Source organism: Parambassis ranga, chromosome 19 (assembly GCF_900634625.1).
Source record: "Parambassis ranga chromosome 19, fParRan2.1, whole genome shotgun sequence".
NCBI lineage: Eukaryota > Metazoa > Chordata > Actinopteri > Ambassidae > Parambassis > Parambassis ranga.
In genome coordinates this window covers 7751894-7765386 of record NC_041039.1, presented here as the reverse complement: position 1 = coordinate 7765386, position 13493 = coordinate 7751894, and the positions used below count along the sequence as shown (strand labels likewise).

The window sequence follows — 13493 nt, the reverse complement described above, 5'->3', positions numbered from 1 at the left end:
CCACTCTGACTTGTGAAGGCAGACCCCGGTTTAATGAACATAATCTGATGAAAACAGCAACGATCTGCTTTTCACTTTGCTTTGGCAAAATGCAGCTCAGCTAGCCTCTTTCTCCGCCCCCATCTTTAACACAGCTATGAGACCTCTAATTATGCAAGGATTCAAGTAGCTTTTCACAAAACACAGTGTTGTCCTCTAGAGCTGGAGAGCGCTCCATGAGCTAAAAGGACAGGCTGCATATTTGTAGGTTGAGCAAATTCAATTTGTTTGATTAGTTCTCTGCATCTGATTCAAGTTTGGTTAAAATGATGAATCTTCAGTGTATCCCAGGTACTTTTTTGGCCATATATTATGAAAACAAAAATACAAAAACATCTGCACTCAAATGGGATATACAAAAATATTGAGGCTCCTTTTCCACAGTGAGAGGCATGCCTCAGATTCCTTGTTTGTTTACCTTAGTGACGTATCAAAATGAAAAGCACATTCAGTTTCTATTGTATCAATGTGCTTTAACCGCATTTTTTAAAATCCGCTTTGATATATTAATGTCTCATTACAAAATAAATATATAACCTGCTTTATCCTCCCAGCAGCAGTGCTGTTATATGTGACAGAAACAAGATCATTGCCGTCCTCTTGCATTAGATCACCTGCTGCCTCTGTGGGTTTGCAGGTTTTTTGCGCAGAGCTGATGTGAAGAGTTTATCACGATGGTAAGCATTCAATTTGATGTTCGCCTGCAGCACTTCCTGACTAATAAAATTACGCTGAAGCCAGTCAGCTCTGGTCCAGGTGAAATGCACAGCGTATACTGCTTTCCTGTTGTACACAGTTGGAACGGATATTTAAAACGCTATACGGAAAACTTAAGCTCCAACACAAGCAGAGTTTAGGTTTTAAAAAAGAGATTACATTTATAAATGTTTTCCTATTTTCTAGCCCATGGTGCTTTTAAAATTGACGCTACCTTTAAGTTAAGGTCTCCCCAAGTCTATTTTGGTTAACATTCGTGCGTAAAATGCATGCGTAATCCTGGTAATAAGGCCAAGATGCTCATGTGTGATAATCTGTGGATCATTTATTCAATTTACTGACAGGTGATTGCGGCTCATGCACACCCCCCCCCCCCTCCCACCAAAAAACGAGACATTTTCCTCTTTAATCTAATTGGATGATAAGTGGGAGCGTACTGTTGAGCCCGAAGCCAAAACGCTTGCGCGGCCTTTTTCTTTTTGGAGTCTATTCTCGGCACAGCCCCTCGCTGTTTCATCTCCAATCCTATTTGCTATTGTACCTGCCCAATAGCAGAGATCGAGCGCGTTTTAACTCGGATGGAATTTTTGGTTTCATCATTACAATCCAGCGTTTGTCGCAGTGATCTCTGTGCGCGCTCTCTGATCACCCTCTGGAGGAGCTGGGCGCAACTTTGAGTGACTTTCTTGTTTCTCTTATTGTTCACTCGTATTATTTTCAAGCCTTAACATCTTTTATGAGGTGTTGTTTTTTCTGATAAGATTTTTGATGGTGATTCCATATCGGACAATAAACGGTGATGGCAGACTCTGATGCGCAAGAGACTCGCCAACCTGCAAAAGAGTCACCGTTCTCCATCAAGAATCTGCTGAATATCGAAGAGAAACCCACGAAGCAGAAGAACATCCTCGGCTCGGCCAAAGGAGTTTTTGAAGGCAGCTTCTTTTCTCGGCTCGGTGACTTGTCTTTTCCGCGATTTGAGTTGCCCACACAGAGAATCGGACTATCAGCGCAGTATCTGGAGAGAGCATCTGCCTGGTGGTACCCATACACGCTTGGGACGCATTTTAGGACTGGAGGTAAATTGTTTTTACTACTTTTAGATAAGGAATTGGTGCAGTTTTCTCTGGAAAAAAATACAATTTATTTTACAGCAAAACAATGTCCTCACATTCCGGTGCACCATAAACCATAAACGTATTTTAACAAAGAAAATTAATATGTATATTGATTTATTTAGGTTTGTTTAATGACATACAGTGAAGAATTTGAAGTGTAAAATGTTTTTTCTGCAGGGTCTGAGAAAGCCAGTCTAAGGGAAACATCACCGGCACCGGACAGGCGCTCCCCGGATACCCAAAAAAGTGACCAAGATGCCAAAGAGGAAAGCGCCGACGACGATATTGCGCTGGATGAAAGTGATAGAGATGAACCAAAGAAAGAAATAGACCAGGAGGACGACTGGAGGAGAAAGACTGACGAGCTGGACTCCGAGAAGAAGCCCTGTCGGAAGAAAAAAACGCGCACAGTGTTTTCAAGGAGTCAGGTCTTCCAGCTGGAGTCCACTTTCGACATCAAGCGCTATCTGAGCAGCTCTGAGAGGGCGGGCCTGGCCGCGTCCCTGCACCTGACCGAGACGCAGGTAAAAATCTGGTTCCAGAACCGGAGGAATAAGTGGAAGCGGCAGCTGGCCGCAGAGCTAGAAGCGGCTAACCTGAGCCATGCAGCGGCGCAGAGGATTGTGCGGGTTCCCATTCTTTATCACGAGAACGGAGCCACAGAAACGGCCGGAGGAGGCCCGGCTACAAACTCATCGGGCAGCCAGTCCCTCCTGGCTTTTCCCCACCACATGTACTATTCCCACCCGGTCCCGCTGCTGAGGCCTGTTTAACACTGGTTGTGTCATAATACACTATATGTTTTTAAATGACAGTGATTCATTAAAAAAAAGAACTTTTTGTATATTTTGTAGATTCAACGCACACACTGTTAGGTATATTATTATTATTATTATTATTATTATTATTATTATTATTATTATTTAACCATCCTTTATTCTGCTGAGTTGTCTTGAGTCCCTTTTAGAGCTCCAGAATTATTGTTATTATTGTTATTGGAGAATTGATTGCATATATTTTAACGTACACTGTTAGGGGAAAAGGGAACTTGTTTTGAACAGGGTTGGCTGTCTATATGTATTTTACAAAGATTTTGTGTCAGTGTTTGTAGCTAATCCGTGGAATTGAATATTTTGATATAATATTGTGCAATACTGTTGGCTTTACATTACCACCTATAGCTCAGTTTTAAATATTCTTTTCTCTATAGTGAGGACAATCATGTGATCCTTAAGGGAAAAAAACGGAAAACTGCAGGTGATGCAGATAAAATTGTTTTTATGACGCAATGTTTGGCATTAATTTAAAGCCATGAATAGCCAAAAATCGCCTCTGTTTTTGTGTATGGGTTTTCTTCTGATATTGTTATTGAAATTCTGTACATTATATTGTCTCACACTCAGTAAAGATTTGTTCCAAAAAGGAATGTATCTATTTTCAATTGTGATGTAAAATCAGATGTTTATTTAAGTCCTTTCAAGGTTTTTAGATTGAGCACTCATCAGGAAAATTTGGATAAAAAGAGTCACATTCCAAACTGCTTTTGCGGAATAACATGTTGCATTAAATAATAAATCCATGTTTATTCCAAAATAATTTAAAATTACATTTTATTTGGTAGAAGTGTTTAACATTGTGTTTACACTATCTCTCATGACCGGTTACTAGCCTATATATAGTTTATATAGCTTATAGTACTAAATATAGTAGGCCTACAATATTTATAAAGAAGATGTCCATCATTAAAGCGGCAAGACAAATTAAAAAGCGTTTTTTAGAATATTTAACCACACTATTAGGTTTAAAGGATTGGACTAAAGTGTGTGTGTTTATAAGACAAACGTCTACTCAAACCACAAAAATAATACAAAGTAGGCTAATGCTAGGCTATATACTGATTAATGCCCTATATAACTAGCCCAACACTGATCACAAGGTAATCTGTCTGATATTGCCTGTTAAATCAGCCAAATCTTACTGCAGGTTGTGATATTATTTTGCAGTTTATACACTCATGCGCAAATAAACTAAACATAGTGGTTTACTTATACTTGCGTTTTGGTCTATCTTAAAAATACGTACATTATTGCTTATAAATGTCCACGAAGTGTAGATTGCATCCTGGGAGAAACACGGAACAAGCAGACCTCTGTCACGTGATATGTGTTGAGACAACGGAAACGGCCACTGTGGAATAAATCATCCAATGAACTCCCAGGCGCGAGTTTGAACGGTCGTTTCAACCAATCAGTATGATCTGGGGCTGCAACAGCGCTTTATCGGGAGTTAGCTTAAGCAGCCACATTGCTTTCTAGTGACTTCCACGTTCTGTATGTATGTATTTTTTATTGTAAACAAAGGTATAACGTTTACTGTCTGCGAAAAAAATAATCGATAACATCCGAACAACACCTAACTGAAACGGTAAGTGTATTGAAACGATTAACAAAAAGGAGTTATAGTCGCTATCTTTACCGAGCTAGTGTTAGCAAACAACGGTGAAGCAGAAACGAGAGAAGGTTGAAGATAGCTTTTTGTCATTTGTGGATTTAACAGATCATCCTACATGTATGTTGCAGGTGTGAGATGAAGGTTAATCATACACACAGACCATCACAACAGTAAAGCAATAAGTCTGTGTGTGTTCCAAAACAAAACATGTAGCTTGAATGGAAACAGGCTAACTGCTAAATAGCTACACAGTGCTTGTGAGCTATAGCTATTTTCAACGGTATGGATTACGGAAGACTGATCTTAAAACTAGTGTTGTATATTTTAGTCGACCATCCGACACATGTATTTCCATTTGTATTGTCAATAAACCTCCGATGTCTTTATATCACCGGATAGAATAGAATAAAATACTTTATGCGGCTAATACTTAACGTTATCCAACGATAGCGTGCTTCAAATAAGACGAAATGTACTTCTCATGTCTGTAAATTGCAAATATCAGATAGGTCAGTCAGATATAGTCAATAAAAATTGACAAGATTGTCCCAATACATTTCCATCAGTTAAGTTTCTTTAAAAAGCTCAGAATCTCAAAACCTTAGTTAAGATTTAATGGCTGATTTCCACTTCAGATGACCGGCAGTAACGAGTACAAGCTAACCCAAGGACCAGAGGATGGCATCTCAGCTGTCAAGTTCAGCCCCAGCACATCACAATTCCTACTGGTTTCTTCTTGGGACTGCACTGTCCGTCTCTATGATGTCGTAAACAACACCATGCGGATGAAGTACCAGCACACAGCTCCAGTTCTTGACTGTGCTTTTTATGTAGGTCACAGATTGTTCATTTAGCCTCTTTGTCATTGTCACGCCATAGGCAAATGTCACAGGTAATGTCACCCTTCTTTTGCAGGACCCAACACATTCTTGGAGCGGAGGTTTAGATGCACAGTTAAAAACTCATGATTTGAACACAGACCAAGGTGTGTTGAAAACCTGTTGAAGATTATTATCAGGTTTGTACAAGTTAAAACTTATTCTCAACTGTGTTTATTTCCATTCTCCTTGAACAGATACAATAGTTGGATCGCATGATGCCCCCATTCGATGTGTGGAGTACTGCCCAGAGGTTAATGTCATGGTAACTGGTAGCTGGGACAGATCAGTTCGCCTATGGGACCCACGGACACCCTGCAATGCTGGCACCTTTACTCAGCCAGAAAAGGTAGCAGAACAGAGACACTGTAGTGTTGAATTGTCTTGTTTATCAGATAGTTATTTAAAAAAAATCAACCTCCCATCAAATCACTTAAATTGTGTTGAGGGTCATAAAAATGTAAGATTGTATGACCTTAGATCTAATGCTGTATTCACCATCTGTGTGAAAGGTGTATACACTTTCTGTGGCTGGAGATAAGATGATTGTTGGCACATCTGGAAGACGGGTGCTGGTGTGGGACCTGAGAAACATGGGTTATGTACAGCAAAGAAGAGAGTCCAGCCTCAAGTATCAGACTCGCTGCATTAGAGCCTTCCCCAACAAACAGGTACAATTCAAATCACAATAAATAAATCCCTAATAAAAAAAACCATGACAGATAATTTTCTAATGGAGATTTGTGTTACAGATACTGCTTTTTAATGTGAAGGAGTTGGATAGTAACCCTCTATTTTTGTTCTTGTCTTTGCTTCAGGGCTATGTCTTGAGTTCAATAGAAGGACGTGTAGCTGTGGAGTACCTGGACCCAAGCCAGGAGTTTCAGAAGAAGAAGTACGCCTTCAAATGCCACAGGCTGAAGGAGGATGGAATTGAGCAGGTTTACCCTGTCAATGCCATCTCATTTCACAGTGCTCATAATACCTTTGCCACAGGTACGACTGGCTAATTAGTGCTTGACAGAAGCTCATTCATTTCTTTCTGCAATCAGTTTATTTTTGTAGTGTACATCAGTTTTCTTTTCATAAGAATTCACATTTCCTGTTACCTTTATAACTGAACTGCCAAGGTCTCATGCAGAACGCAGTTGATGTAGATCCTTATCTGAGCAGTAACACTGCCTAAAACTTTGAGGTTGACCTTGAACATGTCCTCTTACCAGGTGGCTCAGACGGCTTTGTCAACATCTGGGACCCATTCAACAAGAAGCGCCTTTGTCAGTTTCACCGGTACCCCACCAGTATTGCATCACTTGCCTTCAACAACGATGGTACAATGCTTGCAATCGCCTCCTCCTACATGCACGAGAAAGGAGACATCAGCCACCCAGAGGACGCTATCTTCATCCGCCAAGTCACAGATGCTGAGACAAAGCCCAAGTGAGTCTTCCTCCTCCTATGTGGTGACTAGTACTGAGCAGTATGCTACATCCTGAATCTGTGAGCGGTTCTGTTTACAAGAATCAAATCCAGCTGCAGCATTATGCTGATCTGTATCTTTGTCTGTCGATATCCAATGGCTGCAAGAGGAACAGATGAGAATTTGAAAACCCTTCCAAAGGTATCTATCAAGGTTGTCCATTTATTTTTGATAACCAGACTAGAAAAAAACAACAACTGTTGAATCAATTTTCAAATGTAATTCTGTTTGAGTGGTTTGTGCAGAGTGGCCTGTATTAAGTATTTAGTTGCAGTTTCAGTTTCTAATTCTTTTTGTAACAGAACAGTTCAGATATACAAGATAAAAACACACTTTGCTTTATCATGAAATATAATCTCTCTTATAAATACATTAATCATGTGTCAGTAACTATACTAGAAATGTGGTTCATTTCCCCCCCATAGTTAAGCAGGTTTTAGTGAACTATTTTTCCCACAGAGGGAATTGTGATGGATTGACGTGAGTTTCCATGGAACAATAAAGAAAACATTGTCACCAATCCCAGTGTAAAAAACATTTGCTCTGCTTGAATCTGTTCCGCTTCATCATCAGGATATTTAGAGTAATCTTACAGACTGTGATATTGTTTCGTGGGTGGTTTTACTTGGACTGTTGAACCTTGGACAGAAATCGACCTGTAGCCCTCGATGGGGACATTGTCTCCATATTTAGAGATTGCTCAAGTTGATTGAATCTTTTGTCATGATTTTGCTTTACAGGTCAACCTAAGTGCAGCTTGGAATGATTCTGTCTGCGTATGAAGCCTTTATGACATTGGCTTTAACTGCTGGCATCCAGTGTACCATTACCATATAGTTTCCTGTCATTTAAATCCTATCCAATACATCAGTTACAACTTCTGTATTGTATTGTAACATTGTAATGTTTGTTATAATCTTCTTCTCTTGTTTCACGTTAAATATTCATTGTTTATTCTTGTTATTTTTTTAGACTAAAGCCTATTCATAGACACCTTTTCCTTTGTCCCACCAACGTTTTAACCAACTGTCTTTGTATATATACCGATGACTGAGTTTGACACCTTAAGCATAATAAAAATGTTTTCTCAGATTTTCACATGAAGTCACATTATGTCACATGCTACAATGCAGGGAATGTGTTGGGGCAGGAGAAGTTTTTCTCTTGATGATGTGTTGAGGGAAAGTGATGATCCACTCATCTTGCTGAGGTTTCCACTTGCCCTCAGACACTGACCTGTGCTGATAGACATCTAAAGGTCTGTGGCCTAAGACAGATTCTGCTTTATTACTGGGAAAAGTAGGGAAAAAAGTGGATGACCCTGCAGCTTATAGCAGACTAGTGAAGATTCAAGTAAAATCTATCCTGATTTATTGCACATTCTGCATTGATTTTGGTCTACTACATTAAAATCTCCTGAATGCATAAATATTCTAATTGGTTAGTATGGAGTAAGTCACCAGAGATGTTTCAGTGGAAAGTCTTATCTCTGAATTTATCTGCTGCCGTTTGTGAGTTGTTACACTGATGACAGCGTCAGATGCAATGCAGACCTTTTTAATGTAGTATTCAGCATTCAATGAATGGGAACACAGTAGTGCCCTGCAAAAATCTATGTGCCATCTTTTTTTCCCCTCTGTTCACATTTTCAATGGCAACTAATGTAATTTCGGAAGCCCTTCAGCCAAAGCAGCACAGAAGATATAGATGTCAATTATTCTATTTAAGAGCCCCATTTTTTTTATTCTAATGGCACTGTCTGCTTCTGTGGGATCCTGGAAATGATTAGTTCAGTTTGGTGAAATGATGTAACTAATTCCCATGATTGTCGATAATGAGTCTGCCTTTGACGTTGGATTATGACTGCAGCGTAATATGAAATGGCTTTCATTTTGGGACATGATTATGGCTCGTGAAGCAGATGGAGGACTGTAAGGAGGTTGTTGTTGGGGCTCTCTGAGTTACATTGTTTCCTGCCATCTTTGGCTTTAAATTCTAAAGTGGACTTGTTTGTGCATTAAACCTGTTGAGGTTTTCTTGCTGTGTAATTGAGCAGCCAAATTGTCCGGTGTATTGTATGTAAGCATTTTTTTTACAGAGTTGCATACTTAGTCCCTTTTATTCAGGAGTTATTAAGCTCTGTATTTTTACAAATTGCTGCAGATTATCTATCAGCATCTTCCTCTAAGCTTGTCTCTACAGAGCTCTCTGGGCTTTTTTTTTTCTTTAAGCAAATATCTAGATAACCACATCTGTGGTTGTGTGGCCGGTCTCTAGTTTCCAACCGCTGATGTGTTGCAGACAGTTTGGCTCTACATGAAACCGTTACATGACAATTAAAATAGGCGATTGTGCTCCAACAGCCTGTCAGGTTGCATTTAACCCAACCACAAAGAGCTCTTATGTTCACTCAAGAGGGCACGGATGACCTTCATACAGACACCTTATCTCCCAAGAAGACCGGCTTCTAATATTATATCAAGCTGATGATACCGTCCTCCATTGTGAGCTGTGTGGATAAACGGGGAAATCACATGATGCATGAGGAAAATATTGGTGGTGTTTAGTGTTCAGGTTTGTCTTTTGTTTCATTGCCACAACACCAGAGGTACACACGGTGTCGACATAAACGTAACTGTTTCTTCTATAAAAATTATCACCTTATTATTAAAAACATTATTTTACATCAGAAAATGTTTCTAAAATTAAGGTTGCCACTTTATGTCAAAGCAAACATATTGAGCTGCAACCAATTTCATAATATCTGGTTAATAAGTTGTAAATATGTTTTTGCTAGGTTGTGACTTACAACTAATTATCCATGTAGCTGTTTTTTTAAGGCTCCAAACAATTGCATATTTTTATGAAAGCATTCAAATCCAAGAGTTGTAAGATAAAATCCTTTTTGGTCCAAGTAAAGGTCCTGGTCTTGTCCTCACAAGAGTTGGCTTGTTGTTTCCACAACATCCAAGCAGGGAATGAAACCGGAGCCTTTGACTTGGACATGGCTGTGGCCGGGTCCTGCCCCGGGGAGACTTTTAAGATCTGTAGTGGGCAAGACAACATCTTCTTGAGAGCATTGTAGCTACATTAGAACCTAATTAGACGATAAAGCTCAAGGCCATGTAGCCCACCGTTTCACACTCAAGACCATCCATCTTTTTCCAGGCAGCACAGGGCTGACTAGTGAAAGGGTGGGGGAGCTCACCTGGGAGCTGGCCTGTAGTAAATCAAAGATCTCCAGGCGTGACAGGAGGGTCGCAGATTTAAGGTTTGAGATTAATCATTTGATAAATGAAATATATGACGGGTGTTTTTTATTTAAAATCAGCCCTTGTAAAATTATGAAGCCAGATTACATGTATGACCTTTTTCAATCACTTATGTCACACACTATGTGATGGCCAAATCCCAACTGCACCTGTGACCTATTATCAGGTCATGTCACTGTTGTGAGCATGTTAGCATTTAGCTCAGTGTGTTGCTAGTGTGGCTGTGGACTGTTAGCCATGCTTCTCTTTGTTAAATTTGAATCGTGTCACCTGTTAAACTGATGTATGTGCGTATTAGGAGGACAGGGGCGGTCGGTGCACTGGAGCCAGAATCCACCAGGACTTTTGAGATAAAATCTGAACATACATTTAAAAGTAGGCAAGAAAAATGTGTTTTTTACTAGTTTTGAATTTCCTTTTTTTTTCCAATTGGGTGTGATGTCTACAAAATGGAAAAACATTTTTTTCTGACTGGAGAACACTTCCCATGTATTGGGTGTCATATTGTACTATGACCATGTTGTTCATTTCCTCCAGGCGTGAAACTACAAGCACTTAAGTATAACTGATCCAACGTCCTAAAGAGTCCAGCATATCACACGTATCAACGTATTCCACTTGAAAACATAGAGCCTGTTGCATTGTATTGATGATTTGCGGTCAGCTTTGGAGTGACAGGCATTTTCTTTTTAAACTGTCATAAAATACTGGGAGGGTGCATCCCAAGGGGGGACTTCGAAAAACACTGGGTTGTTATCCCCATTTAAACTGAAATCAGATTGCAGGCCTTTTCAGGCGAGCCTCTTTGTACACTCTCCATGTCTATGAAACTCTCTGTGCCGTTTAATGGGTTCATGGCCACAGGGCAGGGGTTACAGTTTGTCCTTCCTGCAATTAGCATTCACGGTTAGCTTAGCAGAACTAATGCACCACATCTTTGAGGCTCAGGTTTCTTCTGTGCCTCTGAGTGACTGCGGGCAGGATTTAACTGAGTCCTTGTATCCATTTCAAGCTGCTTTATTAGATGTTATTGGCAAAATCCCCTGAAGAATACCATTTGAAGCCAACTATTATCAGCCAATTAAAGGCTGGTGTCACATCATTTCTCTTAGGAAAAAAGGGGGAAGATGGATAAACTTGTGCATGCAGATACAGTACAGCTCCAGGTTATGGAATTACAGAAATATTAAGAGAAGGTTTTTAAAAAGGTGGCACTCTTGAGTTACAGTGAAGGCCCATTTCTATAGTGCCTCTGCATCACAACAGAACGTCCTACATTCCTCCTCTGCTTTGCCCTGTGACATCTAGGTCAACACACTGTGATCTCGTGGAGGTATTCAGCACACAGGAACATGTACACCGAAGGTGTTGTGTGCAGCTGCTGTGGGCCGTGGGGATCTCATGAGTCTTATGTGACAGCGCTGAAGCTTGGAGCTGTTTTCAGCCATTAGCTTTCTCTGTGTTGAGTAACATTACATAGTTTATGTATGAATCCACAGATGTTTATGTAGGTTGACTTGTTGTATTGTTTGAGGACTATAGCAAATATGTAGGCTGTAATGTGGGCTAGGGGACTTTCAGAGAGAGGGAGAGTTTAATGTTTTAAATTAAATTAAAGTGCAGAGTGGCAGATAAAAACAGCTTTAGTAATACTTCATCACTAAATTATAATTATTTATAATTACATTGTTACCAACATTTACGACTATTACCAACTATTAAGATGTGCATGTATTGATTGAGTATGAGATATGGAGTTTTTACAGCTTTGAGATTTCAAATGGGGGTAGAGACAGGAGACCACTGACAAGCCTTGTCTTAGGAGTCAGCTTGCTGGGTTATTCGGCCTGATGATCAGCAGAGCATGTCAAGAGACAATCTGCCATTTTTGAGGTCCTTAGCGATTTCAGGGAATCTGTAACCATGGATGAGTCCACCACTTCTAAAAACAAAGATGAACAAAGCAACTTGCTACAAGAAAGCCATGTCAGAGAGGTCTAGAGGAACAGCAATGGCCTCCAAAGGGAGTGCTGTTGGTGGACTTTCTGAAGCAACTGTGCTAATGTGCTAATGCTGAGAAGTGGAGTGTTTATCCACCAGGATGACACTTACTTAACCGTCCACAAGTCCATACTGCTGTCGTCCAACACCTGCCCTGTTCATTTTATCTTCATTATCTCCTCCAAGATGAGTATCACATCACTCTTATTTAAAGCTCAATAATAATAATATTTTTTGGCTAAAACTTCAACAACCCATTCCCATTGTGCCTCCATGCTCATGTCCATAATTGTTATGAATGTGTTTAAACTCCAACCTGTGGCTAATCAGGGAAAAATCTATGTTATTGAATATAAAATACATTTGTCATTTCCTAAGTGCGTTCTGTCTGCGTTATCAGTGACTGCAGTGCATTACAGAGCTAAATCAATGCCACAAAAAAAGAGGTGCTTTCATAAACAGCTTTTGATTATTGGACATTATTAACTTTTCTGAATTCGGTGAAGTGAAACAGTGTGTTGTCCCATCGACTCAAACACAGATTAAGCAAACTAATGTGAACACAGAGATCAATTCATTTGTCCAACAGTGAGTTTGAGTGCACAGGGCAGCAATGCACCCAGAAGTCTGCATCTAATTCATCATCGTCCACACATTATATTATTATTGATGGCTCTTGCTTCAGGCTACTCCATTTGTTTTTCAGATTTGTGTGGCGGATGGAGCTTTACTCTGCAGCCGTGCCAGCAGCGTCACACACAGCTCCCTTATATTTATATATTGATTGTCATGCCTTCCAATAATCTGGCACCTGACACATTTAGCAACATTATGTGGAACAGGTCAGAGGACAGTGCTAATGAAACTGCATGATGGATGTTGTTGTACCCAGTGTTTTCGCCACACATAAAGGCGACCCCGTGGAGCATGCTGGGATTGTCATAAAACATAAATGGCACAGAGAGGTGGTCCAGAGGCATGTAGGTGACAAAACAAACAATGAAACAGTACAAAGTGGCAGTGTGGGTCAAAATATTCAGCAGTATTTACATAACCAGGTTTCACTGAAGCAGACACACCATCTAGTTCTTTTATACTGAAGAGAGGGTGCAACAAAATCTTAAAAGTAAGTTTGGCAAGATTTTAATAAGAGATTAGACACGCATAAATATCATCACTTTCCAAACAAGACAAAAGTGAGCGGATACATTTCCCTCGTCTTAGAGAGGAGGCAGAAAATGAGATGGTAAAAATCACATTCTGTGCGAACGCTCTGAGTGAAATCATAAGAGAGGTCTGTAACACCAGGCGTGAAGTGAGCTGTATGACTGCGAACTCTCTGCTCCGCTCCTCTCCATCCCGCCTGGCTAATGTATCCCCTCTCAATAGGCGGGGACGAGGGGAGAAAAGACTGCTTGTGTGGAAAGCACAAAGAGCTCCACCGTGAAACACGTTCGCAGCAGTAATTGGCAAAGGAAGCTTCATTTCATTCACTCCTGTATGTCTTTTGTTGTCCTGAAAGGTTTTTACAAGTGTA

General features: G+C 40.1%; 2 protein-coding genes across 2 annotated transcripts; both read left to right on the top strand.

Moving 5' to 3' along the window:
• The first annotated feature begins 1310 nt into the window (after positions 1 to 1310).
• Positions 1311 to 2990, top strand: hmx3b (H6 family homeobox 3b). Its single transcript, XM_028431577.1, has 2 exons — positions 1311 to 1835; positions 2052 to 2990. Exons 1-2 carry the CDS (start codon positions 1556 to 1558, stop codon positions 2645 to 2647), a joined length of 876 nt encoding a protein of 291 aa, XP_028287378.1. The 5' UTR covers positions 1311 to 1555; the 3' UTR covers positions 2648 to 2990.
• A 1122-nt stretch (positions 2991 to 4112) lies between these two features.
• On the top strand, positions 4113 to 7781 carry bub3 (BUB3 mitotic checkpoint protein). Its single transcript, XM_028430502.1, has 8 exons — positions 4113 to 4298; positions 4961 to 5155; positions 5241 to 5310; positions 5401 to 5552; positions 5716 to 5874; positions 6022 to 6199; positions 6427 to 6643; positions 7424 to 7781. The coding sequence occupies exons 2-8, from the start codon at positions 4961 to 4963 to the stop codon at positions 7431 to 7433; spliced, it is 981 nt and encodes a 326-aa protein (XP_028286303.1). The 5' UTR covers positions 4113 to 4298; the 3' UTR covers positions 7434 to 7781.
• Positions 7782 to 13493: the final 5712 nt, after the last annotated feature.

Coding starts and splice junctions, on each gene's coding strand:
- bub3 (XM_028430502.1), top strand. CDS start 4,961: ATGACCGGCAGTAACGAGTACAAGCTAACCCAAGGACCAGAGGATGGC. Junction 5,156..5,240: donor TTCTTGACTGTGCTTTTTAT/GTAGGTCACAGA, acceptor CTTCTTTTGCAG/GACCCAACACATTCTTGGAG. Junction 5,553..5,715: donor CCTTTACTCAGCCAGAAAAG/GTAGCAGAACAG, acceptor TCTGTGTGAAAG/GTGTATACACTTTCTGTGGC.
- hmx3b (XM_028431577.1), top strand. CDS start 1,556: ATGGCAGACTCTGATGCGCAAGAGACTCGCCAACCTGCAAAAGAGTCA. Junction 1,836..2,051: donor GACGCATTTTAGGACTGGAG/GTAAATTGTTTT, acceptor TTTTTTCTGCAG/GGTCTGAGAAAGCCAGTCTA.